Source organism: Dryobates pubescens, chromosome 9 (genome assembly GCF_014839835.1).
Source record: "Dryobates pubescens isolate bDryPub1 chromosome 9, bDryPub1.pri, whole genome shotgun sequence".
Taxonomy (NCBI): Eukaryota; Metazoa; Chordata; class Aves; order Piciformes; family Picidae; genus Dryobates; species Dryobates pubescens.
The window spans coordinates 26,320,756-26,348,167 of NC_071620.1; the positions used below are offsets into that span (position 1 = coordinate 26,320,756).

The following is a 27,412-nucleotide window of genomic DNA, read 5'->3' on the forward strand; positions in this document are numbered from 1 at the left end:
ATTGCTCTGAATTTTCCAAGCAGCATAATTATTCTTTCTAATTCTTTTTGTATTATTGCATAATAAATCCTAATGCCATATTTATGTATATTGGATTTGATGACTGCATAGCAAACATTAGATAGAAACAGTAACTCTAAATATCCTCCCTGAGTAATAATTTATCCTGAGCTCATGATATAGGTGCATTTTGGTTTGGTTTTGACTCTGCTCATTACTTTGCATTTATTTCAGTCTAACCTACAACTTCAGCTGACTGCTTTGCAAGTTTTCACAGTTTACTTTTGTGATTATCTTTGACTCTATGAAACAATTCCAACTCTTTACACTGAGAAGCTTTATGAAGTATCATCCATTTCCTGTTCTTAAATCAGTTTCTAAGATCATGCCAGTGCATTCTAAGTTTGATGAAAGACCTTGTTCAAAGCCTGTTTGAAATACAATTGTACTAAATCAGTCAGATCTTCTTTTTCAAGTGATGACACCTTCAAGAAAGTCTAGTAGATTAGCCTTCTACACAGCTCTCACTTTTCATAGCCTCACATATCCTATGAACTGCTGTGCCCACTTGATTTTGCTGTTTGTGGCAGTTTATAGACACTTTTTAAGAATACTTTAAGAATAGAACAGGCAGCTTTCAACATTTTCCAGCACTTTTACCCTAGTTTCTTAAAAGCAACCAGTGACAGAACAAGAGGACACAGTCTCAAGCTGCACCAGGTGAAGTTTAGGCTCGAGGTGAGGAGAAAGTTCTTCACAGAGAGAGTGATTGGCCATTGGAATGTGCTGCCCAGGGAGGTGGTGGAGTCACTGTCCCTGGAGGTGTTCAAAAAAGGATTGGACATGGCACTTGGAGCCACAGTTTAATTGTCAGGAGGTGCTAGGTATTAGGTAATAGGTTGGATTTGATGATCTCTGAGGTCTTTTCCAACCTGGTGGATTCCATGATTCTATGAATTTAAGTCCTTAGTGAATGGAAAATGGGAAGCATTGAATGCATTTTTTAAAAGAGTAGAAAGGGAACTGCCAACCTGTCAGCCTCACCTCTGTTCCTGAGAAGATCATGAAACAAATCATCCTAGAATCTGTGTTAAGGCATGTGGAGGACAGGGACGTGATTTGAGACAGCTAGCATGGCTTTACTAAGGGCATCTCCTGTCTGACCAACCTAGTGGCCCTGTAGGATGGAGTGACTACATCAGTACACAAGGGAAGATCTATGGATGTTATCTGTCTGAAATTCTGTAAAGCCTTTGACACGGTTCTCCATAATATTCTTATCTCTAAATTAGAGAGAAATGGAATGGATGGGTGGACTCTTTGATGAATAAGGAATTGGTTGGATGGTCATGTCAGAGGGTAGTGGTTAAAGACAGGATGTCCAGACAGAGATCGCTGACAAGGGGTGTCCCTCAGGAGTTTTATACTGGGAGCAGCGCTGTTTAATACCTTCATTAATGATACAGACAATAAGACCTAGAGCACCATCTTAAAACTTGAAAATGACCTCAAACTGAGTGGTGCTTTTGACATGCCTGAGGGATGGGATGCCATCCAGAAAGACCTAGACAAACTTGAAACTCATCGTGTTCAACAAGGCCAGGTGTAAGGTCCTGCACCTGGGTCAGGGCAACCCTCCCTATCAGTACTAGCTGGGAGGTGATGTAATAGAAAGGTGCCCAGGAGAGAAGGACTTGGGGGTAGAGGTGGAAGAAAAGATGTGTGTGAGCCATCAATATGTGCTCACAGCCCTGGATGCCAACTGTATCCTGGGTTGTATCACAAGAAGCATGGCCAGCAGGTCAAGGGAGATAATTCTGCCCCATGCTCTGGTGAGACCTCACCTGAGGTATTATGTCCAGCTATGGAATTCTCAGCACTAGAAATACATGCTTAAGTGGGTCCAGAGATGGCCAACAACAGTAATCAGTAGGATGTAGGATGCAAGACCTCTCTTATGAAGAAAGGAAGAGAGAATAGGGGTTGTTCAGTTTGGACAAGACTATACTGCAGCCTTTCAATACTTAAAGGGGGCCTATAAGCCTTCCACTTCAAATAGCTAGAAATATAAAATTATTTATTCTATTACTCTCAGAAGTTATTTGATTTTATCCCCTCTTTCATTATGCTTTCCATTGGACTACAAGGCAAGTTGATTTGGTACACTTTGGGATCATTTACACTCAGCAGGTGCTTGTGTTAAATGTCGATTTGTAAAGCTGGCCTGACAAAGAGCAGAAGATAAGATGACCCTATTTTGGCTAAAATGAAGCAAGGCTAAAATAACATAAACACCTAACTTTGAAGAAGATTTTGAGGGCCCAAAATGCTCTAACTGCAATTTTTCATATTAAAATTAGCAGCCCAGCTAATGTGACAGGTAAAGCTGTGTGTTGGAACTGCAGCATAACTCAGAATTGTGTTCATATTGTAAGTCTGGCAAATGACTGAATCATTCCTACCTGTGACTCTAGCAGGAGATGTGGCACTTTAGATATCTGAATTGTCTACTCACCTTTACTGGGCTTTCCAGTGACCTCATCTGCTATTTGGACAATAAACACCCATAATGACAAGGTCCACTATGAAGGTCTCATGAACTGATTTTTTTTTTCCAGGCTTGGTGAAGATTCTAGCACCTTTCAAGCTCTGTGTGCCCTATGATCCTTTAAAAGTCCAAATCCCAGTCAATATCCTTTTTCCCTTTAAAGGTTGGTTTACTAGAAAGATATTTCTGTAGGTGCTGACTGCTCATGAGCTATAATATACTCTACTGCATGCATTCCCAGAACAACCCAAATTTAGAGGCAGGTAGTGTGGGAAGAGTTTGCTGCATCTTCAGGAACTTCTCGATTAATTAAAGGCTGTGGTGGGTTGGATTTGAGAGGAGTTATCACACAGAAAAGCTACATGGAATCATGAAGCCCACAGGAGAAGTCTACTAAACTGACAAGCAAAGTTTTTCTCTATACTATAAACAATATGTTGTCCACATATAGGATTAGCATGGACTTTAAGTAACCTAAAATTCAGTTTAAGAATAATATAAGTGGATAGTAAGTTTTGCTAAGGAAAAAAAGTAACAATTCAACAAATCCTCAATACGAAAGACAATCTGAAATCTCTATAAACATTCTTTAAAAAGTTTAGACACCTCCAAAGAGGATGAAAACAAAACCCACAAAACCACTTAGTATCTCCACTGAACTTTTCAGCTGGCAATAACTGTCTTGCACATACTTTCTTGCTGTGGGTTTTCCTGAGTGCATTGAGCAATATGTTGATCCCAGACCTGCTGGTCTCAACACAGAGAGCAGAAACACAACCAATAGACCAGTTGTGAGGAAGTGACCACTGGTCTCAGGGTGGGCAAAGCGGCCCAGACCTGAGGAGTCGGTGTCTATTGAGATGTATGTGAATGTTACACTTCCATTTTCCCACAGCCTATCCCCACTAAGTCCACTGTTTTGTCTTCATTTTACCAGGTGTTCTTCACCCCAGTTGTCTTCCCATCCATTTCAAAGATGCAACAATTTGTTATTTTTCACTCTCATCCTTTTCCAACATGGTTCAGGGTGTACAATATCTCCTATCACCTCCAGGACCTCACAGACATGAAGGCCATCTAAACATTCCATTATCATTCCCTTTTTTGGGTTCCCACATCTTACCATAATCATAATCTTTTCTGAGCCTGTGCTGAGGAATGTGTGGGAATTGCACAGTAATGTAGTATGCAATCAAAACTGACCTGTGGGCAATAAAGTAGAGCAAGTAGGGTATTATTAACACAATTTTATTTTCATTTCGTATTTCCTAAGAACCTTAGCTTTATTGTTAAATTTTATGTTGGTATGAGAAAGAAGATTTTGCAAGCAGCAAGTTTCTTGTGAGCCACGTTACCAATATTTTTAAAGATATAACTTGTTGGTAAAGCCAGTTAATTCCTTTGAGAAAGACTGATTGACTCCTGTGCACTTGCCTTGTGTGTGTGTGAGTATGGTCGTTGTGAATGTCCTTGCTTGTTTTTTCTCTTCTCTTCTATTCTCTGTCAGCATAGGACAATAACCCCTGCTGTTATCATCAATCTGGATTCACAGATGTGCAATTCCCTAACTCACTTATCTGGATAATCTATTCATCCTGTAACTCTGTATTTCAGTTTCAGGACTGTGTTGATTGGAGTGGAATAGTTGCCACAGGTAAAAGCAATGAACCATTTAGCAGTAATACTGCAGTCTGTTGCAGTGCATCTCTTTGTGTCTCTCTCTCCCCAGCCAGTCTGTAGAAATAATTATGTAAGATAGCCTTTGAAATAGTGACACCAGGCATTGAAACCTGGTTAAAGTTACCATATGACTTTGTGTATTGACCTCATTGATACTGCTGTATAACATCTAATTCTTTAAGAGTGGTGTAGATGGGGATTTTGGTGAATATAAAATAGAGAAGTGAAGACAAAACAACCCATTCTGCTTGTGATGAGGAATACACTAGCCCACCACCATATCAAAGAGCATATTTTATTTGAAAAATACGAATGAAAGATTTTGTCCCTTTTGTTTATTAAAAGAAAATGTAACAATTTCTATCAGTAACACTTGCATAAGGAGGTATACTTTACATACTCTTTTGTTAAAAAAAAATAGATTTTATTTTTTTTTTTGGACACTTTGGAAAAATAAGGATGGCCCAATACTTGCAACACGCTCCCAATGTTCTTTAGAATGCACTGTGCCATTTCTATATACTGCAAGTAAAAGGTCTTAGCACTTTATAATCCGCAAAGTAACTCTAGGCAGCATAATTTCATATTCTTCTCTGCATTTAGAATATTTCTTCTGTTACCAGTTTGGTTAATATTTCCTCTGTCTACCAGTCTGGTTAGTTCCAGACTGGTGCAATACTTAGGTTTTTTCTAAAAGATGATTTTACCAGGCCTTATACCACAGAATTTTTGTTATTCCTTTTAAATACCTGTGAGGGTATTTGCACATTTTCTTGCAGTATTCACAGCTTCAACAATTGCATCAGTTAGAATTCAACTCCCAAAATGTTAACAGTTAGTTTGGTTTTCTAAGAAGAATGCAAAAAATAAAGTGCATAATAGAGTGAAATTACTTTCAACTTTTACAGTCTTCTATGTATATGTAATAGATGGTAACACTGATAAACAAACATATTTTCAATGCATGAATCTAGTTGAATTTGAACTCTTGTCTTTAAAGTGTATTAAATCACATTTTTGACTGGCTTTAGTTTGATAATATATTTTCACATTTTAAAATACAAGATTTTCTCAGAGGATGTATCAAGATTACAGCATTCTGAACGCCTCACCCTTGCCATTAGAAGAAAGAGGGTTTGTTTAAAGGAATGTGACTAATTAATTTAGTATTATTAGTTCAACAGTTGTTGCAGAAAAAAAAATAATTAATTGGAAAGCTCTTAACACCCCTTCGTAAATGCCATTAATCTTCACTCAGTATCTTCCAGTTTAAGTAAAACTGGCAGTTTTCAGCTTTTTGTTCTTAAGCAGCAGCAGGATTACTATTTAGGCTGATAGGAAAATTTTGTGACCACGAGTACATAAAAGGGACATGAAAGCTTTAAGGAAAGTCTGCACAATCAGACTTAACCACAAACCAGAAAACAGTTTCCCATAATAAGTTCACTGAATGTGCACTTCTCAAAAATCAGAAATGCTACAAAATGACTCTGCCCTCTGTGGCATATAGTACTAATTTTCTTCCATTTTATTCAATGTTAACACACAGAGAAATTCTGAAATATAGTTTGAATTTTTTTCTAGGACACAAAGGACCAAATGAAAATTTGTGGGATCGGGAGAAAAAAAATGTGTAAATCTGTTCTTCCTGCACCATGAGGCCTCTATCTGTGACCCTGAGATTTAATATTCTGCTATTGGTCATGCAAACAACACAGCACTGTGATGTGTATAGCAAGCATGCAAACTTGTCATGATTTAAAAGCACATTTGGCAATCACCGTGGATTTGACATACCAAACAAGACACACCGCAGCATCACTGAAACAGCATCTCAATAACCCTGCAGAGTTTTAAAGGATGTATAATTCCTGAAATGTGGGTGTGATGCACAAGCTGTACAGCAGCAAAGAGGGCACCAGAAATGGTATAAAGGGGATTCTTATTAGTCTGACACTTAACCTCCGCTTCTCATTAACTTAATCACGATATGAGTGTAAGAGTAATTATTTGTTCATCTCACTGTACTTCTGCTGGCTTTAAGCCTGAATGTTCTATGATGCAAATAAAACGAAAGCAATGATGGCAACACTGCTTAAAACACAAACCACAATTGATTTTTCGCACTTTGGTGTAGTGCCAGAAGGAACAGACATCAGACATAAATATAACTAATACCTGGCTCTCAAAACTATAGTACAACAATGAATGCAGTTTTCATGCAGATGTGGGACAAACTACTACGGTCCATGGTACTACTAATGCTGAAAGACTTTCTTCTTAGCACTCATACAATATATAAATGCAAGTGAGATCTAAATCAAAAGAAATTTTTTTGTCATAAAATCCTGCACTACATATGGGACAAATCTGAAATACATCTTAACTCTATTCCCAAAAAAGACAATACATAAACAACTTTCAACTTGAGTATAACTTTTACTGCATTGAAGTGTCTGTTTAACTTTGCTCTACAATGAGAATGTCTCCTTAAATTCATTTCTAGAAGATTCTATATTTGGTAAAAATTAAATTAAGAAAAAAAAAAAACACCTGAACACAGATTTTCAAACTACTTTCATCAACAGAACATTTTAGGCTTTGTAGGTTTTTCCCTTCCAAATTGCCTTGTGGATTCAGATGCTGACAGAAAGGGAAACACACAATTTTCAAGTTGCAAACAAAATGGTATAGTCAAGAACAATGCTGGGACTACAGTGCAACTAATACTTTTTCAAGTTTGAAAAGTTTCTTACAAAACTACTTGTTAATTTTTCCAGAAAGCTGTTTAAACCAAAAGCAGTGAGCAACATCTCAGGAATGAGCTCATGAACAAAAATTTGAATCCTCAAAGTAGAACTGATCAGAAGTTTTGGTCTTAAGTAGAACCTACCAAACCACACATTAAAGGAAAGGCTTAAGAATCTGGCTCACCTGTATGGCCCACAGTAGGTCAGCTATACAGACCTTCTGAAGGTAAGTGGCACCTAAAATGCATAGAGAGGAATCAGGTGGAGTGCACAGATCTGTACCATTTGCCATACCATCCCAGAAAGTAAAAAATAAAACAAATTTAAAAACCAGCACATGGTTACTGCTTTGGACAGTTTCACTGTCAAATGCATACTGCACAAATTCCACTTTCCAGAGTGGAGGTACAGTTTTCTTAGAAGTAGAAGGTGGTAATAGATGGTGAGCCTTACAGTTCACAATTTGTCATAGGACATTATGAGCTCCTGGTACCCTCACATTATTATTGCAAGAAAGACAAACAGAAGGTTAGAGTTTCAAACAAAACAATAGAAAATATAAGAATCTGATGGATTAGGTGTTAAGCAGCCTGCAAATTTAATCAGAAATGTGTGATAGTTCTGCAATATTAAGTAGTTACTAACATCAGAAATCTATTTGATCCATAGAAACTACAATAATGATGTTTTATTTTGCCTTCCTCCACTTATTTAAAGTGTTCCTGTTCCACAATGCTTGAAATAGGAAGATAAAAAGCTTTCTCTGCTTAGAAAATTACTCTAGAAGAAATTAAATATCAGTAGATCAAACTAAAAAGAAAAAAAGCATCATCTTACTCTTGTTTCAATTTTTGCTATCCCAATATTTTGTGAGCAGCTCTATTTTGCTTTTCATTGCACACTGAAATAGGGAGGCATGATTAAGAAGAGTATTGTAGCTCCTGGTCTCAGACCAGCAAAATACCTGAAAGTCTTCATCTATTGACATAAGTGAAGCACAGTGAACCAAACAACTGCATCATTTAATGGTGCTGCCATTGTTGGGTTTATTGAAAGAGCCTGTGCTTTATCTGCTTCACTGCATAAGAAGTACTGTGGATTCATTTCGTGTAAATGAATGATGTTCCCATGAAAAGTCAAAACGAAAAGCACAGCACTGGAAACAACAGTTCTTCTCACAAGCAGTAACATAGGAAGTCTGGGGTTATGGGCTAGAGCCATGTTTGAGCTATCAGTTAATGATGCCCTCCCTTTGTTAGCTGGTTATGGATGAAAGGATTATGAAAGACATATTGAAATGACATCACCTTAATGCAACCTGATAATTCAGTAAGATTAACTCATCAAGTGACCATTTATTTAAAAGTGTGGCTTATCCCTTCTGCAAAGGAAACAGACCGTTAGCGCTTCTCACACAGTAAACCCCATTGACTACCTCATGTTGGGATCACAAGGCCTAGAGCACAGCTAGAAATGCAACATCACAACCACCTGCAAGAGATTTGCTCCCCTGTTAACTATCTTCCTAAACAGGCGTGACCATAAATTTACTGCAGTTTGGAGATATTAAAACATATTGCAATAAAAATGTCATTACTTGCCTGTACTTTAGATATTGTTACAGATACGGTACCACAGACTTTATTGAGCAATTAAAAAACATACACAAGGGACAATAGCTTCTTTTCTTTTTTTCATTTTCTTTCAGTATTTTTCAAAATTTTTCTTTCTTCCAATCGGAGAACCCAGTTTCAAACATGAAAAGGGCACTTGTTTTACAGTAACTGTGTACAACTTGCTCAGTTCCAAGTACTGTAGTCATTTTTTGTTACTTGTGTTTCATTATATCTCCAGTTGTTTAGGAACCTCTCTGTTCTGGGAATTACAACTAAGTTGTTCTTTCTGATTCAATTTCCCCATAGAGTTCAGCTAGTTTCTTGAACTCGGGTCCCCAGTCCTCAAGGTAATTATAATCCTGATCAGAGTGTGTTGTGGCTGAATCCAGAGAGCTGATCGATCCAGCTTCTGATCTATGACCCTCATAGGCATATGTCTGTAAGGAGTCATAAGGGGGTACACTGGGATCCAGATCAGCCTCTGCCAGTCTTTGTTTAATGAATTCCTGAACATCTATGCTGTCAAGGCTTGTGGAGGTAAGATGCCTGGGCATAGGCTTCACTTCAGGACGAACATCCCTCCGGTATTTTAGCTCCTCAGCAGCTGATGGATTCCGCAGTGCTGTGATGTCAAATGCTTCTGTGTCTTCCTCTCCACCACCCTCATCATCATATGTCACAACATTTTCCCGGACATCTTCTTCTGAAATAATCAAGGGCTCCTTCTTGTTGCGTCTTAGGGTGACGAAAAGGACCACAATTGCTAAAGAGAAAACTGCAGATATGAAATTTGAAGTTTGCATCTGAAGTACACAGATATGCACTAATCAAAGAGCAGATAATAATTCACATATACAGATGTTACATCTCAAGCTAATATTGATATTTGGGATCACTATGTTAGACAGGAGTCTGTAGCAAAAGGTCACCAAACCTGTCCAATCTAGAAAAGAGCATACTTAGATTTCTAAGTAAGCAATGCCTTAATTGTGTAGTGTGTTACCTGAAGAAAGATTACTGTATGCCTGGAAAGCACCCATGAAATCCATACAGCTGCATTTTGACACAGCTATATGCCAAAGACTGAGACCACATAATTAAGGGGGAAATTAGTAATGCTGTACTGAAACAACAAACTTCCAGTACAGCCTGGTCTTCCAAAGGGTCATTAAAGGGTACTCTTCCACTAAACATTTTGTATGTGGGGACTGCTAGGATTTCTTGAACCAATAATCAAATCCACTAGTTAGATAATTAGGATGTAAGAGGGAATAACATTATTTCTGTTAAATGAGAAATGAGTAAATAGGTCTGGCATTTTTAGAAGTATCATGGGGGGCTTCCAGTGCTTCATTGAAACCATACATATTTAAATAAAATTTAAAAGGTTTATCTTTCCTCCTGATCAGAGGGCTGGAGCACCTCTGCTATGAAGACAGGCTGAGATAGTTGGCATTGTTCAGCCTGGAGAAGAGAAGGCTCCAGCAGACTTGATAGCAGGCCTTCCATGAACTGAAAGGAGCCTGCAAGAAAGCTGGGGTGGATTATTTACAAAGGCTGTAGCACTAGGACAAGTGGCAATGTTTTTAAACTAGAGAAGGGTAGATTTAGATTAGACATTTGGAAGAGGGTCCATACTGTGAGGATGGTGGAACAAGTTGCCCAGTGAGGTGGTGGAGGCTCCATCCCTGAAGACATTCCATGTCAGATTTGATGGGGCTCTGAGCAACCTGATCTAGTTGGGGAAGTTCCTATTTACTGCAAGGGAAGTTGGACTAGGCATCCTCCAGAGGTCCCATCTAATCCAGTGCATTCTATGATTTCATAAATATTAACTCTTGTGTGATGAAATGTAAGATTATAAACTAAATGAATTACTAGACATTTTATAACAGCTTTCTGACAACAAAGCTCTGAAGTAAGCCCTGAGGAAAATAGTCATTAGAAAACACAGAGCCTTTGAAAAAAGTTCTCAAAATCTCCTATGTGAGTCACATTTCAATTCCCATTATTTGGGAATATACTTGCAACAGCATTTAGCTAATGGAGTCATCTTATACTTCCTATGTGTCTTGCCCCTGTGGATTATGTTGTGCATTGCTATCAGTTTATCCCACAGTGGTAATTAAGTAATGGCTTTTACACAGTGCTAATGGCCCTTCTTGCAGTGTAATGCCATTTCAAAATGCTTTCCTCACCTATTTTCTATCATTCTCCACACTGTTCTACACATGGAATTAAAGTCAGTGTCTTCTTGAAATCTTTCCAAATGGGAGAAAAAAAAAAAAAAAGGGAAAAGAAATCTGCAGTGTTAATTACTTGATAAACTCAGAAAAATAATTTCTATTGGATTCCAGATATTCATGAATGTGCTTTAAAGCCATTTTCCCCCCTATTAATTTTAGCTAAACCTTTCCCCTCTAATCACAGGTAATTGTTTCTAATCACTTCCTACTACTAGACAGCCCCTGGTTCAAAAACATGCCATAAATAAAACATTTTGCCATCACACTCAAAGAGCCAGTTGGAGGATTGTATTACTTACTATTGAAAATGGCTTACCAAGAAGAATGACAACACAGAGCAGTATTGCAATTAAAGCTCCTGTGCTCAAGCCAGCTGAGGAGAGGAAAGCTTCAGCATGGCAAGTTCTCACTCGTCCATCTCTCTCACAGGCGCAAACCTTAATCGTGAGAGTACTGCTGCTGCTGAGAGAGGGCACTCCACCATCAGAAATCAAAACTGGGAGGTAATACATGTCTTGCGTGGTTCGACTGTATTTCTTTCGTCTTGTCAGGATGCTGGCTGTATTATCTAGAATATGAAAACCAGAATGTCATTGTAATGAAGAAGAAAAGAAAACTGTTACTGACTGTTCCCAGTTGTGTAGAAACCTGGGACATATTAAAACAAGAACAGCCTAATCTGTGAAAATGCACAATCTAGAATCAAAATTTGTCAGGAAGCCTTTGTGGTCAATGGGAGGAAAAAACCGGAGTCAGGGGAAAGTAATTAACATTACATCAATAAGATTATTTAAGATCATGTACTTTTTGTAGGGTCCGAATAAACTTTGACAAACATTTTGGCCTCGGTTTGCAAGTGTTTTAGTCCCATACTATGCTGTCACTAGTATACAGACACTTGTAAATATGAATACTTTGAATTATGACAGTATCTGTTGTGGAATTCACCCACAACATAAAATCCACTTGATTCTCAGAAGAATGTCAAAATATCTTCAGTAAAAGTACTGAAACCAGAATAAGATGAACAGATAAACCTTTCACCTGAAAATATCTGACACCAAGTAAGACCATCATGTTCTGGAAACATTTTCTCCATAATGGTAATAAAATGCCTATGATAAAACATATTCTTTACCTTACAAAGTTTCTTACTATGCACACACAAAATGAAGGTGTGATTTCAGTAACCTGCCTAAGCACCATAACAGAGATGTAATTAAACACTATAAAGTATATCAATGTTTTCTTTAGATAAAGCATCATGGAAATGACTCCTCTATTACCTACAAGACATACCATGCAAAAATATTAATTTCCTTTTATGAAAAACTCTTTTAAGCTCTAGCCTGTCTCCATATTGCTTAAGATGGGCTAGTGAATCTTGTAAAAATATACTGTGGCATTCTCATTAATGTTGACCTTTTCATTATTTTTTTGTTAAGAAGTCAATTATTTCCACATAATGATGGAATTAGATTAGAGGGAAAAGTGTTCTGTGTTGTAATTGAATTGATTGAAGAAGTCAAGCTTGATAACACCGAAATTCAGATTGCAGACTAAGCAGTGGTTTTAAGATTATAATTACAGACTATGTCCACCTATTAATGTCTTAATAGGCTCTGCTAGTCTAATTCTAAGATATATGGAAAATTCTCAAGTCTTATTTTACAAATTTGGACCATTTTTTTCTCTTAATACATGTACTATCTTCTACTGTTAATTAAATGACTACACCAACAGTCTCAGTAATCCATTTTAAAGTACTACTAAACCAAAAAATACTCTTGTAGCACGCAGATTACAAGTAATCAGCTGGTTTACCTTTCTGATACATAATATTGCATAAAAAACTTTTATTTGCTTGTTAAAATACAATATTTATTTCCACCCTTTCATTTTTTTTATGATAGACTAGCAGTCCTAACTTCCTTAATATTGCTGGAGGGCACACATAAAATATTCAGTGTTTCAAAAAGGGAAATCACCGTCAAATACAAAGTGAAATTCTACTGATCTATTCGTAAGCTGACAAATCAGTAGCAGATTCACCTCATAATAATACAATGCACAATTACCTTAGATTAGCCTATTTGCAGAAAAAGCAGAGCAAAATGCAGAAAGCAGCATCATAAAGCAGAAACCCAGCAAATCTACCATCTTCCACCCATCCCACTGCCACTCCCACAGAAAAGAGACAACACCCAAAAACCCAGAACCCAAAAGCAGCAACCCGAATAAGGCCTCTCATGTTACAACGTGAACTTCAAGCCCTGTAATACTTTGCTCTAGCCAGCACTCTCATTTTGAAGCTGGCATGACATCAGCGTGGTATGAATAGCAGGAGATTCAACCCATCGCATGATGCAGAGTCACCACCTATAATGTTAGCTTGGCAGTTTCTCAGATGTTTACTTCAAGTTCCAACTTGTCTTCTTTACAGGATACTTCACAGAAAGGCAATAACAACTCGCAACACTGCATAATCAGAGCAAACATTTCACTTTGATGCTTTCCTGTGATGCATAGCCTGCTCTCAACATCCCCTCTCTCCCAACAAGAAGTGAAAGTAACACAACCCCCCCCGCCCTGAGTTCAGATAAAGAGTTATACTAGAAATGAGATAGTACAATGCACAATTACCTTAGCCTACTTGCAGAAAAGTGCAGCAAAACGCAGAAGCAACAGCAGAAGCCAGAGACCTACCCCATACCACCCTCTGCCCTGCAGCCAGATGAGCGGAAAAAAACACACCCCCTGGAAACTGAAAGAAGCATCCACAACAGGAAGCCTCTCATGCTGCCATCTGCATTTCAAGCCCCTTAATACTTTTCTCCAGCCAGCACTTGAATTTTGAAGCTGGCATGACAGCAGCATGGTATTGAATATCAGCAGCAGATTCAACTCAATCCATGACATTATCCACCCTTCTGCATTGTGCTCAGCAGCAATTAACATCAAACAACAGACTTCATACATCATTCACTGTCCATTCTCACTTAAAATGAGATCTCCTTGGAGTACACAGATTTTTCACTGCAGACGCTGTAGAGCTCCACCCTATTCCAGTACAGACTGGATCAGTCCATGATCAGCCCAAATGTTGCAGCTGTGTTTCCAGTGACTCCTTCCACCCTTCCAAGTGATAGTAAACCGTGGCTTGCATTCCAGTGCTCAGCTTCCAACACATTCAGCTGCTGGGATCCCCCCCGTCACACCAGAAGTACAGATGGGTTCCACCCCTTGTAATTTGATGGCATCAGAGTGCACTGTGCACCTGTATCTACTAAAGCTTTATAATCTCAGGGGTTCAGCTTGCCAAGCCATTGGATCCACACAGTCCAATAAACCCAGATGTCCCTCTCCTCCATCTGGTTGGAGGCAGGGCACTTCTAATTCTGACTGGAATTACTCATGTCTTGTGAAGACGTTTTGGGAGTCCCTTCAGGAGGATTGGAAGCAGTATCTGCCTGTCTGCTCTTTTTGGATGATTTTCCACTGGAAAATGGGGAAGCATTCTTCCAGGGAGAATTTCCTTGTAATTCATGTTCTTGTGCACCTAGGACTGCTGTGGGTTTTCCAACCCACTTCCTCATGTCTTCCCCATGGTCAGGTAAGTAAAACCATTGGATATTTTGTGGTGTGTGCCTCCCAGATTCTCTCCCTTGAACAGGAAAGTGCCTGTTCCTCATGGCTGAAACATAGGACCATCCAGATGGGGAATACAACAGGTTCTCTTGGATTTGCTTCATCTTCTGGGACAGTTCTTTCAAAGCTGCATCACATGCCTGTACAGAGGAAGAGAGATTTTCCTCTCATTACTGGGGATTGCTACTAATTTCATCCACCATTTATCCTTGGCCATCTCCCAAAGCCAGAGATGAAGACTGAGTGACCACCTCTGTTTTTTTCTTGTTCTTGATTCATCTTCATCCTTTACCAGACAAGCTGATTTTGTTGTATGTTTCTTTTTCCACAGCAGTTGATATTGGTACAGGCTGGTTCTCTGATACAGCTGTGATGCCTGTTGGTCTCTCTGTAGGCCCAGAGACCTTCTATTGCTCCTGAGCACTCTGAACAGTGATGAGAAGGGCTTTATAGGCATGGGCCAGGGCCCAACACATTGCAGTGATTTCTCTCTCAGGAATCTCCATGCTGACAATAGACATTTTCCAAATATTTCACCAGCCTGTCAGGATTTTGCACTAGGTCAGGGGTGAAATTCCAAACCACCGGAGGTGACCACTGTCCTGGGCGCTTGACCATGCTTTCTCATACACCCTGCCACTCATAATTATCCAGCATTGGGGCAAATTTCTCTGTGGTATTCTTGGGAAAGTCCTGTATTGCTCTGAACAACACCTGGCAGACCAGTAACCAGCACAGCAACAGTGCAGCTCTAAGCCTCTCCCCTAAGGTGATGCTCAGCATCACAGTGAGCACACACAGGACCCCAGCATATTGCCCCCTTCCACCTCTGGAAAGCAAATGAACCAACATAGCAAACACCCCACTGGAAAACAAACAAACAAACAAAATAAAAAAACCTAACTATATAAAACTCTCTTTAAGAAGTCTCTAGCCTTAACTGAATCCTCTTGTTATCTTACTTCATGTTATCTCAACCCTTTTGCCTCATGCTAAAACTGAGTGTCTTAGTTAAGACACCCTGCTTTTGGAGTCACACATTAGGACACCAAACATGCAGTGTCCTGGGTTAACACAGCCCACTCTCACACCATCTCTCCCCCAACACAAGAGTGAGGGAAACTAACACATGAAAAAAAAAACCCAGGTTGAGATGAAGAGTTTTACTACAAATGAGGTAATACAATGCACAATTACCTTAGACTATTTGCAGTAAAGAGCAGTAAAATGCAGAAGCAGGAGCCAATGACCTATCCACTACCCACCCACCACCTGACCTTCATCCAGGCCAGCAGAAGAAATCCACATCCCAAACCCAGAAACTGAAAGCAGCAACCAGAACATGAAGCCTCTTATGTTACAATATGTGAACTTCCAGCCCCGTAATACTTTGCTCCAACCAGCACTTTGATTTTGAAGCTGGCGTGAAAGCAGCATGGTATGAATAGTAGCAGATTCAACTCAGCCTATGACAGATGTAAATGAAAGCAGGAACCATGTAGCTATTTCCTGATCATGTCGGGTTGCAAAGGGGGAGTTTCATCCTGATCCTTTTTAATGATGCTTCAGATGTTCTAGAGCAGCTAAGACACGGTCTGGTATCTGGCATACTTATTTGCAACCTGAAAACCCTAAAAACAGTTCACTGGTTTGCCACAGATGTCTTGGGCAGTGTGGTCAGAGATAAGAATTTTGCACATATCAGGGAAGAAACATAAGGAGAAACATCTTCAAGGGAATTCATGCTGGGATGGGATGAATTACTCTCTGCAGCTTTCTCTCTTCCTAAATAACAGCAATGACAAGTAAAACTGATCATTTCAATACACATTTTTGGTCCATGATGCAGGAAAATGGTAATATGCATCATGGCCATGGCTGGATGAACAAATAGCAAATTTCATTCCATACAGATGCCATTGAACTTATTGTGCTCTCGATTTTAGAGGAAAGCAGGTCTCTGCTTCTATGGGCATAACAGTATCTTGTGGCATAACACTAAGGGAAAATAAAAACATTGGCCTACCTCAAGAATATTCTCTGTCACTGGGAAGTTTTCAAAAGGCCAGATCTTAGAAAAAAGTGGCAGAGGGGAAAAACAGAATTGCAGATATTTTTATGTGATTTATTTGTCCTGATGAAAGAAAAGGAGAGGAGCACAAATGCTAAGCATTCTCTAGGGAGCTGTTCTTCCTTGAAAGTAAGGTAAACTTTGCCTACTTTCAGAAGTCAGCAGTCTCCATTTATTAAAGTAAGAGAATATACAAGTCATACTGATGGTGTTGGGTGAATGTGCACGGTCTCTGCACAAACACTTGCTACCCAGGAAATTTACAATACAATGGAACATTCATGGTAGACTGTATATCTTGTGGAAAAAAACCCGTCACTAGCAATTCAATGCTTTACAGTGCATAAGTGCTCTCTTGCACCTAAGTGAACTGTTCTTTGAGAATTCAATCTTTTGCTAACTCTCTGAAAAGAGTTGTGTAACTTCTGAAAGAGGTCCCTAACAGATAACATAGTAGGCATAAAAGGGGAATGATCTTTTTACTCAGAAAGACAGATTATGCAAATGCATGTGTATATTTATGGCTGGGGATACCATAACAATGACAAATGCACACATGCATTTTCCATCAAACTAACACATTTTGACAAATACAACAACCATTCTTTAAGTCTTCAGGATTAAAATTAATACAAATTTAAAATACAGTATTTAGAGACTGCTCCAATGGGAAGTTCTGTCATCTTTCCTCTGATTCCCCAAGAGAAGGTGGTTTTAGTCTCATATTGCCCTACCAAATTTTTAATTGAACATTCAAAAGCATGTGTTTCTGATTAAGCAGTATGAAACTGAGATATTACACAGAAGTGGGAAAAAATTTATAAGTTATCTTACATCCTAAAATCCAAAATGAGAACACAGAAAACAATGAACTGAAATGTGTAGCAACTGAACTGCAACATAAAAGCACCTCAGGATTAAAAAAAACCCCGTCAATATTCAGGTTATAATAGAAAATGCAACATTTTTTCTGGACAGAATAAATTGTAAACAGCCCTGTTTTCATTAAAAAGCCTTTGTAAGTACAATTCCCAAAGAGACCAAAAACAAAAATAAAATGCAGGAAACAATTACAGTAATTTGTTTTCTTTGTACAACAAGGAAAATCTATTTCAGCTCTTGCTCTCTCTTGCTTACAGGTATACAGATACTGCACCATTTTGCTGTCTGTTGTCTTGTTCTTAAGCTCTACTCTCTCTGAGTAGTACTTTGTCAGTATACAAAAAAAATAATCAAATATCCACAAAGGACCTATAGCAGCATGAAAGGGGATGTATTGTATTTTGTTTCAAATGAAAATTTTAAACACCAAGAGAATTCAGAAGGTGATCCAAGCAATTCTTAGGTTCTGCTGGACTGCGTATTTGGCACAGCCCCGTGGCTGTCCCCTGACCTACATTTTCCTGAAGCTTTCAAGCACTGCATTATAAGGTTGCATATTCAAAGTCTGGAGCTTTAACATTGATGATTGTAAGCACAAGCTGAGGCTCAAGAGATATAAATTTAACTGGTAATATGACAAATTATGTGGACTGATGCTTTAATATCTATTTCCTCTGCTGAAGCCATGGAATATTATTGACATGAAATATACATATGCTGGGATTGTATATAGCTGTAGTCTATATAGATAGGTAGGGAGAAACTACAGAAACTTATGCTTGTGTAAGTCCTTTGGATTTCAGTCAGTGTGGACTATATCAACACTATCATTTTTTTTTTTCCTAGAAATCCTAGAATAATCTGCCCAAATAATCAGAAAAAGTTAACATTTCAATCATAGACAAAATATTTATTTACTTTCATTTTCTTTCCTCTTCTTCCCATAATGTCTCTGAATTAAAGAATCAGACATTGGGACATAAAAGATCTTACTCTCCTGCACTGTGATTCAGAGAGGTTAAAAACCCCACTATTTTAAACGGCAATTTATTTAGAAAGAAAAGACATGCTATGCTATACTATACTATACTATACTATACTATACTATTCTATACTATACTATACTATACTATATTATACTTCTTTTGAGAAGAAGAAAGGAAATTTACAAGCAAAGCAAGCACTGTGATATCCCACAACTCTGAACAACTCACAAGTCCAGTTGTTGCATCACTTTTCATTTTCCTTTTCAAAACATATTAAGAAAGTTAAATCAGTTTTCAATTTGAATTTACAGGACTGTATTTTGCTGGGCTTTCACTTAAACACTCTGAATGTTTTTAAATTGTCATGTATAGCCTCTCTAATCCTATGATAATAAATTTGCTCATAGACTCAATGATTATTTTAGGTAACTGCCTTACCAAGCAGAAGGTTTTTATTCCCCTGTTTCTTTATTTGTTTCATTGTTTTTTAAATAATCTATTAATTGCAACATTCAGCTTAAAATAGCTGGGTATTCTAGTGAAGGTAACAAAATAGCAGCCAATTCTTACTGCTGCATACTTACATCCAAAGCATGACATTACTGCGTTAGAGATTTATGAGGAGTTCTAACTCTCTCTTTGACATTTATTTTTTCTCTGCTGTAAGTATAGTAAAACACTGAAACAGATTCCTTAGGAAGTCTACGCAGTCTGTTTCCCTGAAAGGTGATAAAGAATACCTTAAACATGGAATCATAAAAGTGTTCTGGTTGGAAAAGACCTTTAAGATCATTGAGTCCAACTATTATCTAACTCTACCAAGTCTGGTGCTAATCCCACCAGACACCAAACACCACATCTCTGTGTTTTTAAAATACCTCCAAGGATGGTGAATCAACCACCTCCCCTGTGGAGCCTATTAAACAAACAATGATATGTAGCATATGTACAAATGATGGAGTTAATGCATCTCTGTTATTACAGATGATCTGTAAGATCTCAGAAGGCAGTCTATGATGGCTTTCCTACAAGAATGTAACTAAAATAAAGCCAACACCCAACACATCCATACATGCACACAAACAAAATGACACAATACACACATACCGAAAAGCTATAGACAAGCATTAAGTTTACTCTCATTTTCATGAGGTTGCAACATGAAAAATATGAGGAAATATTCAACAAATAATAAGGCTGATTTGGTTTTGGTTGGTTGGTTTGGTCTTTCCATTGTGTTGGTTTGGGTTTTCTTTAAAGGCTGGATGGTTATATGATTCAATAACGGTTCAGAAACACTTGACTGGATGACCCTGGAGGCCCTTTTCCTTCTGGGCCTATCTGCTGTGAATTTGTGATTCTGTAGGCACACTTTGTTGAATCAATAGACTATCACCCAAGAAGGACTGAAAGACCTGCTCTTGGTATCATTCATAAAAGTAAGCATTCATTCAACTTTGTATGCTGCTTAAATTGATATTTTCTTCTTTAACCAATAACTATCAATAACCTTAATGGCACCCATTCAGTGCTACTGACCTAGAAATAGACCAAATTGTCAACATCCTTTTTCATAAATCCACTTTTAAAAAACATTCCTGAATGCATGAAGTATAAAGTCTAAAACTAAATATAAAAATAAAATTCAATATCTGATTAGTCATAGTTTGCAGTATGTTGTATACACCATGTCCTTGACACCAACCAGTTCAGTGTTGGCAGATTAGTTTTCCCCTTCTTTCAAGAAATGCATGGAAATTGTTCTGTTCAATGAGACATCCCAGACAAGACAGCGATACATTTCTTTGAGATTTATGTGTTTAATTTACCTTCATTGTCCCTTAGAGTAAAGTTGGGATTCAAAGAATGCCCTTCATCAAGGAAAAAATGGAATCTTGCCCCATTTGCAGAGTTATCTTTGTCAGTTGCAGTGATAGTCTGAATTACCTGAAATAAAAATCAACAGTGAATGCAGTGAAATTTGAATTTGATGCAAATGGTACCTGACCTCAGTAGAGTGTTCAAACATATCTTATTGCTATTTTCTGCATCTCAAGTTTTTATACATCCTGACACTCTGATGCAGTCAGAATCTGGAACTGGGACTTTCACCATCTGCACTTCATCCTGTGACTTTCAGAATTACAGTTTCATGTAAACACCTGTTTTCATGGAGCCAAAATTCAGACTGAACCAGGATGGCCAATGTAGAGTGTGATCTAGTTGCCATCCTAGTTGCCATCCCACTTAAGTACTAGTTAGGAAAAGTAATTATTTAGCCTAAATGTCAAGTATGTGATACCATGTGTGGGAGAGGAATTTTTGAAAGGTAGTCTTTGCCTTCAAAAGCCCTGGTGGGTTTTAAAATTCACTTTCAATTAAAGCTGAGCTAAGCTGTTGGAATGTGTGACCAAGCAATATTTCTCCCACTGCTTTCATTTTCATGCTGGGTCTGGAAGCTCAAGTGCTGAAGTAGGATTTAATAAACGTTGCTCTTGTGGTATAGGCAGTGAAGCCCACACAGTCTGATGCACTGAGTTGACAGATATCCTAAGGGAAAGTGTTCTTTTAATAAGAATTTTTCTGTTCAGTGTTCAGCTGTAATCTGTCTGGACTGAACCTGAAGCATAAACAGTACATGCTCAAGTGATTTGGTCTGTTTTAAAAATAAAATTACAGAGTTCTCTACTTCCATTCACAGAAGAGAAAGCAAATATATTTTAATTCCAATATAGCACAATACTTATTTCATTAGCTATATACAATACAGTATATTTTATGACTATAGACACCTTAGACAGTTAACAACACTGATGATAATTGCTTAGAATATTTTAAAAGCTTTTCATAATACTTTTTGGCTGAAGTGTATCAGAATAAGATCAATCTGAAAAGTCTATAATCATGCAGTTTATCAAAGTCATGGCCATATTAGTAAAAAAGTTTGTCAAAAGCTAGTTGTTCTCTCCTGAATTTTGCAAAGGTGGTACACTATATTGAAATGCAGACCATTTCGTTAGTAATGTTGAAATGGTGTGAGGCAAAGCAAGACCAAATAAACATATCTGATGGAAAAATATTTTCACATAAGTTTCTGTTATTGCTCAAATACTAAAAATGCAGTTAAATATCACGCACAGCTGTAAAAAATCCACATAAGACCTTAAAAATATATGAATTTATTAAATATTGTTTATTAATCCTCAGTACTGTTTACAAGTGACACGTAAGCCATTTTATGATGCATTTTAATGTTTCGTTTGACAGCCCAGTACATAAACTTTTGTCCTGCTGTCCTGTCTTATGTAAAAAATTCTGTGACATTTTACAAGGTTTCAGTGTCACGTGACCATTATAAAATTTATTTGCTTTTAAGACTGATTTTAAAACTCAACAAAACATACTGTCTACACTCCTTAATTTCACACATGAAAATTCAAGTGTCTTCTGAATTCACCAAAGTACGTAAAAAGTATAGCACCGGATTAGTAAAAAGCCATGCTTTTTCTTGTGGAAAATACACATTGTATGTGAAATAGGACAGCTCAAAAGACTTTTGACAGAACTGTTTTTAAACAGAAAGTTCATACCATTTCCTGAAAGGCTCTTGCTTTCCAAGGAAAAGGTTTCTAAGACATTGATTCAGCAATAAGAAATAAAAGTGTGTGTCTTCTTGACACCTAAATGAATTCTTAACCCAGGACACACTTTTTTAATTAATAGGCCAACTAACTAACAGTCTACTAACAAACATCAATACACACTTTACCAAAGCTGATTAAAATTAAAATGTAGACACAGAACCTCATGTGCTGTAATACGAAGCAATGAAAGGGTTATTCTATTATTCTAAAGGCAACAGTTGTTGAGAAAAGAAAGAATTTCAAGAACGGAGGAGAACTAAATGAAGAGGATAGAGAGCAGATGCTAAATTCTACTTAGATCCTTTTGAGAAGTGAATCAATAAGCAAGTAAACATACATACAACAAACTTACAGCAGAGGCATTCCTGAACAGCTAACATTGATTTCCTTTGCCTACTAGAAATAACAGCATCCATGGTAAGGTAGACCATACTGTCAGCAAAATGTTTATACAACCCAGTTCTGAAAAAGTTCTGTGTGTGTGTGTATGTGCATATGCATGTACACACACTTGTTTGTTAATTTACAATAAAAGATAGTGTTAGGGAAATGACATTTTACTGCTATCACAAATTTTTCTGTTATTCCTCTAAAAAGCACCCAGAAAATACATTATCTTTGGAGAGCTAGAGTGAAAGTGACTAGCAGATCTAGTCAGATATTTTAATAGGTTCATACTCTACCAGTTAAAACTGAACATGGAAACATTCAGAAAACTGTCAACACTTCACTCCTTCACTTTCCAGGAAAAAAAGTGTTCAAATTTTGTTGTTGTTGTTGTTTTTACATTGCTATTTGCTACCTTTGTCTTAATAAAATAGTTGTGTGTGAAGCAAAAAAAGTATTTCGTTTGCAAGTTCATTTTGTGGAAGATTTCAAGATTTCATTTTCCTACATTGGTTAAATTTCACAATCATTTACAAAATGAGCATAATTCTAAAAGTCAGACTGCTCTCCAAGTCTGGATACCTTCTAAGATCACATCACAGCTGTTTTATCTACTTAAATATATAATATCTACCAGGCTTCACCTGGAAGCTTTGCTTATCTTCTCAACAAAGTGACTGCTAAGGGAGTAAATCATCTTCTCAAAAGCATTTTGTGTTTGACATGCCCTGAGAGGCACTTAAGTCCTTAAGTTTTATTGTGTTTTGTGGTTGGTTGGTTTTGTTTTTTCAATAAATTGAGCTGTGGAAGGAAAAAGAAGCAGGAGACAAATGCAATTACATGATACTGGGATTTCTCTCACAGAAATCTCATGAAAATAAACTTGCAAAACCAAAAAGTCTTCCAATGACAAACAATTGCTTAGTTTCTCTCTCGCATAACAAATGCAAAATAGATTTGCTGGCAAAAGAATAAGGATTCTTACAGAGAAGTGCAGGGCTGGAGACCTAAAATCACTAGTCAAGTAGAAGTGTCTGACAGTACAAGACAGAATTCGTTCTTCAGTGACTAATCTTATGAATCATTCTCACGAGGTGATGGATAACTCACGAGCAAACACTGCCTTCTCAGTGAATGAAAACCATCCAGCTAGGCATGCTTTTTAGCATATGGAACACTTGTTTTGTAACCATTGTTTATTTGTCCCTCCTTAGTATTTGTTGCACTGTCATTTTCTGTATTAAACTAGACACCGAGATCTTCTGAGTGAGAGATGTGTACTTTTGTTATTTGTTTTGTTTGGCTGTTTTGGTTTTGTTGGGTTTTTTGGGTTTGATTTGTTGTGGGGTTTTTTGTACAGCTCAATTCTATCACAATCATTTCTAACGTCTTGTGCAATGCAAGTAAAAAATATTGCATGTCATGTACATAAAGGAGTTTTGATAGTTTAAGAATACAACAGCATACTGATCCAGCCTCTCATATTAAACTACTACTTGTAGAGTCCTTTATGGTAGCATTCATTTTGGATGTTAAATTGCCATACTACAGAGGTTAAAGCATTCAAAATTGCAACAGTATCTCAGAGAGAAATACAGTGCTAACCCAAACCAGGAGCAAATGCTGTTACAATAAAACTTATTTTATCCTTTAAACATCTCTCTCACAAATCTCCATTTACAAAACTACTATTGAAGACTTTTTTAACTAATTTTACTAATAAGAAACATTAGCTGCTCACTGATAGCCTCCCCAGCAAACAGAGCATTTCTGAGCTAGCTTAACTGCATGCTTTAGCTTACTATTAATTATAACAATATAACAATTATTGAATTATATGATTTTTAAAATATCAGAATATGTTGGAAGCAATTTCAATTAATGCTTAAGACTTTATATATATTTATATATATATAACTATTTTACAAATTCTAATCCTTGTTAATAAGAGATATTCAGCTGATAGACCTACCTGTATTTTTAAAGGCTATGAGTGAGATATCTTGATAAGAGCACCTAAGAACTGCAGTCATAAGAGGAAAGGTCCTTGAACAAATAATTGCTCAAAATACAGGAAATAGTGTCTCTTCTGTAAACTACCTGTTCTACAATGAGAGAGTCTCACAGAGACTTCCTGTTCCACACTGATTTAGTCTGGAACATTTGTTGATCAGTGTAATAATAAACACCTTATGAAGAGTATGAATAATCAGTCAACTACATCTACTTACAATTCTGAGTTGTTCAAGGAATAAAAGAGGAAGATCTTCCACTATTCAGTAGCCAGGCAATACATAGACATGTGAAATTTGTAAGACATTAAAGTCTTAACCTCACACGTATATATGATGATGATCTGTAAGCTAATAATTATTTCTTTTGATATTGGTGTTATGACATGCAGTTTTTTCCATTCAGTGCTTACTTGTTAAAAAGCATAGCCACTGATAGTAATTGCTAAGAAAACAATAGAAAATAAAGCAGAGACCATCATATATTATTATCAGCATAAACTCTAAGAATTATAAACCACTTCATACCTGAATCTTGAATCTCGATTCCCCATCTCAAGGTGAATAGAGAGAAATTGGAGAAAGTTTATAGGAGGACAAGATGAATGATGGAAAGCCTAGAAGGGTTTTATCACAGTATATCCAAGCTAAGCAGAATTCTTCAGTCTCGACAAGAGACGGCTGAGGTGCAATGCACTAGAGATTTATGAATGGCACAGAGATAATAAATGGGAATCTATTCTCTCTCATTCTCCCAGCACAAGAACTGGTAAATATTGGTTGAAGAGAGTATGGGAAAATTAAAAAAAAAGACCAAAAACCACAACAAAACTCAAGATGATAGATCTTCCTTCTTTTTCAGTGGGAGAAAGGTAAGAGTGAGGATTACCTGACCAGGCTTTGCATTCTCACAGACAACTACATCATACTCTCTGGCAAGCTCTGGAGGGTTGTCATTGATGTCCAGGATTCTAACACCAACTGGAACATGGCTCACTAACCCAGGATTGTCTGCAAAATACACAAGGGGTTACTAAACCTTTTGCAATATTCAACTATTCTGTGACAAAATCATTTTAACATGATTTCTTAACAAAATAACACACATAAACCTTTCCCAAAATTGAGTTCAGCTTCCTCTCAAGTTATTATGCTATTACACAAAGCAGTTAATGACTCTTGCTTTAGCGCCGATACACCAGTGAGAAAACATTTAAGTAACAGTGTCTTAAGCTATGATCTGCACTTTTGTGAGAGCTCATCCTCAAAAAGTTTGCACTCAAAAAGCATGATAAATAGTATTCTTTCAGTGAGAATACACTTTCACAATGCAATTATATAACCCTCAATTTTTAAAAACTTCTTAATTCCCTTGTTCTTATAAGAAATAGCATTTTGTTGAAACTATTTTGCTTAAAGAATACACCTTCTGAATTCTGTTTAAGTTATCAATTAGACAGGTGGCAAACTTCATTTTACTTTCACCAATTAAATGAAACTATGAGCAGAAGACAATAAAGTCTAGCTTTCAAACACAGGATGAAAGAACGGGGTCTTTTAGATTGACACTATAAAAGTGAGTGTCCCTGTGTATGCCTATAACAATACAAACAAACAAAAGAGAAACGTTCATAGTTTAAACCTCATTTTACTTGGTTATTCTGATCTTAATCAATTCCCATAATGTTTCTGCCCAAGAGTAACTTGTAAAATGCTTCAGGTTTGTCACATCATCTCAGACTTCAGAATGCCATTGATTAGATAAATATTTGGCTTCAAAACCACCAGTAATTTAGCCTCCCAATGATAGAACATTTGAGAATGTTTAAGTTTCTTTTGACAAAGCGCTATGCTTCTCTGTTTACACTTGGGATACTAATCAAAGAGCCTGAGCTTTAAAAGTTCTATCCAGACTTTTCACATTCTCTTTTTAACTAAGATGTCTCCTTGTGTTCATCCAAAAATTTTAATTCACTCAGTCAATTATCCTTGCAAAATGGAAATAAGAAGGAGATCAAAAAGGTCAAGAGAAAAGGAAGAATTGACTTAGGTAATATAGGAAACTCTATTCACAATTAGCATTGGAATTTAGAATACAATCAGAAGAAATGTATGTTTCCATTTTCTTGCTGAAATTTCCCTTGACTGTTTTTTTTCTTTTTTTTTATATTTTTTTCCTAACTCATCTTTTTTATTTTTCCTAACTCAAAACTATGAATATCTTTATAAATATATCTTTTAAAATAAATAAATAATGATAAATAAATAATAATAATAATTAAACAGTATATAACAATACATATATAACTAATAAAAATTATTAAATAATAATAAATAAATCTTTATAAATAAATCTTTATATCTAGATAAACTAAAGGACTAAAGTAGGGTTCCTCAATTGTGTTCATGCAATACTGTGGCTTTCAATTGCTATCTAGGAAACACTTTCATTGGAATACTTTGAGGAATGTTAAAGACTAGGGCTTTATGAAGTGAACGTGAGGAAGAATGACACTTGGCTGTTCACTAAGCAGTTGGCAGAAAGAAACCATTCCTCAACCTTTACTGTTATTGCTGCAGGAAGCAATGTTCTCCCCAGTAGACCCTTTGTAGTATTAGTATTAACATGAAAAGATGTTTGGTCCTTCCCTGGAGGGTAGGTCATGAGTTGTGCAGAACAGCACAGGCAGTAGAGACTGAGTATTTCTTACTGCTTTCTGAAATGCATCTTACAAAGACATTTAGACAACTTCCTCTGTCAATGTTATCAGAGAGTCTAATTACAAAAATCCTGTAATTAAAATTACAGAATATGGTATCTAGCAACAGATGATCAAAGAATCTTTGCTCTTGAGGCTTTGTTCAGGAGGGTCTTGCACAAGGTTTGTGAGGTATGTGAAGCAGAAAGTTGTGTAAAATAAAAGGAAAGACATGAAGCAGAT

General features: G+C 37.0%; 1 protein-coding gene across 5 annotated transcripts in view; it reads right to left on the reverse strand.

Annotated features, from left to right (window-relative positions):
• Positions 1 to 8,398: 8,398 nt before the first annotated feature.
• CDH18 (cadherin 18) overlaps positions 8,399 to 27,412 on the reverse strand; it is a 153,816-nt gene continuing 134,802 nt past the window's right edge. For 4 of the 5 annotated variants that reach the window (XM_054164472.1, XM_054164469.1, XM_054164471.1 and 1 more), the window contains exons 10-13: positions 25,360 to 25,481; positions 20,257 to 20,374; positions 11,157 to 11,408; positions 8,399 to 9,369 (exon numbers count right to left, since the gene is read on the reverse strand). In XM_054164472.1, coding sequence (XP_054020447.1) covers positions 8,867 to 9,369; positions 11,157 to 11,408; positions 20,257 to 20,374; positions 25,360 to 25,481 — 995 coding nt within the window. In that variant the 3' untranslated portion in view covers positions 8,399 to 8,866. The remainder of the gene's footprint in view (positions 9,370 to 11,156; positions 11,409 to 20,256; positions 20,375 to 25,359; positions 25,482 to 27,412) is intronic. The other variant, XM_054164470.1, reaches the window with a different exon arrangement.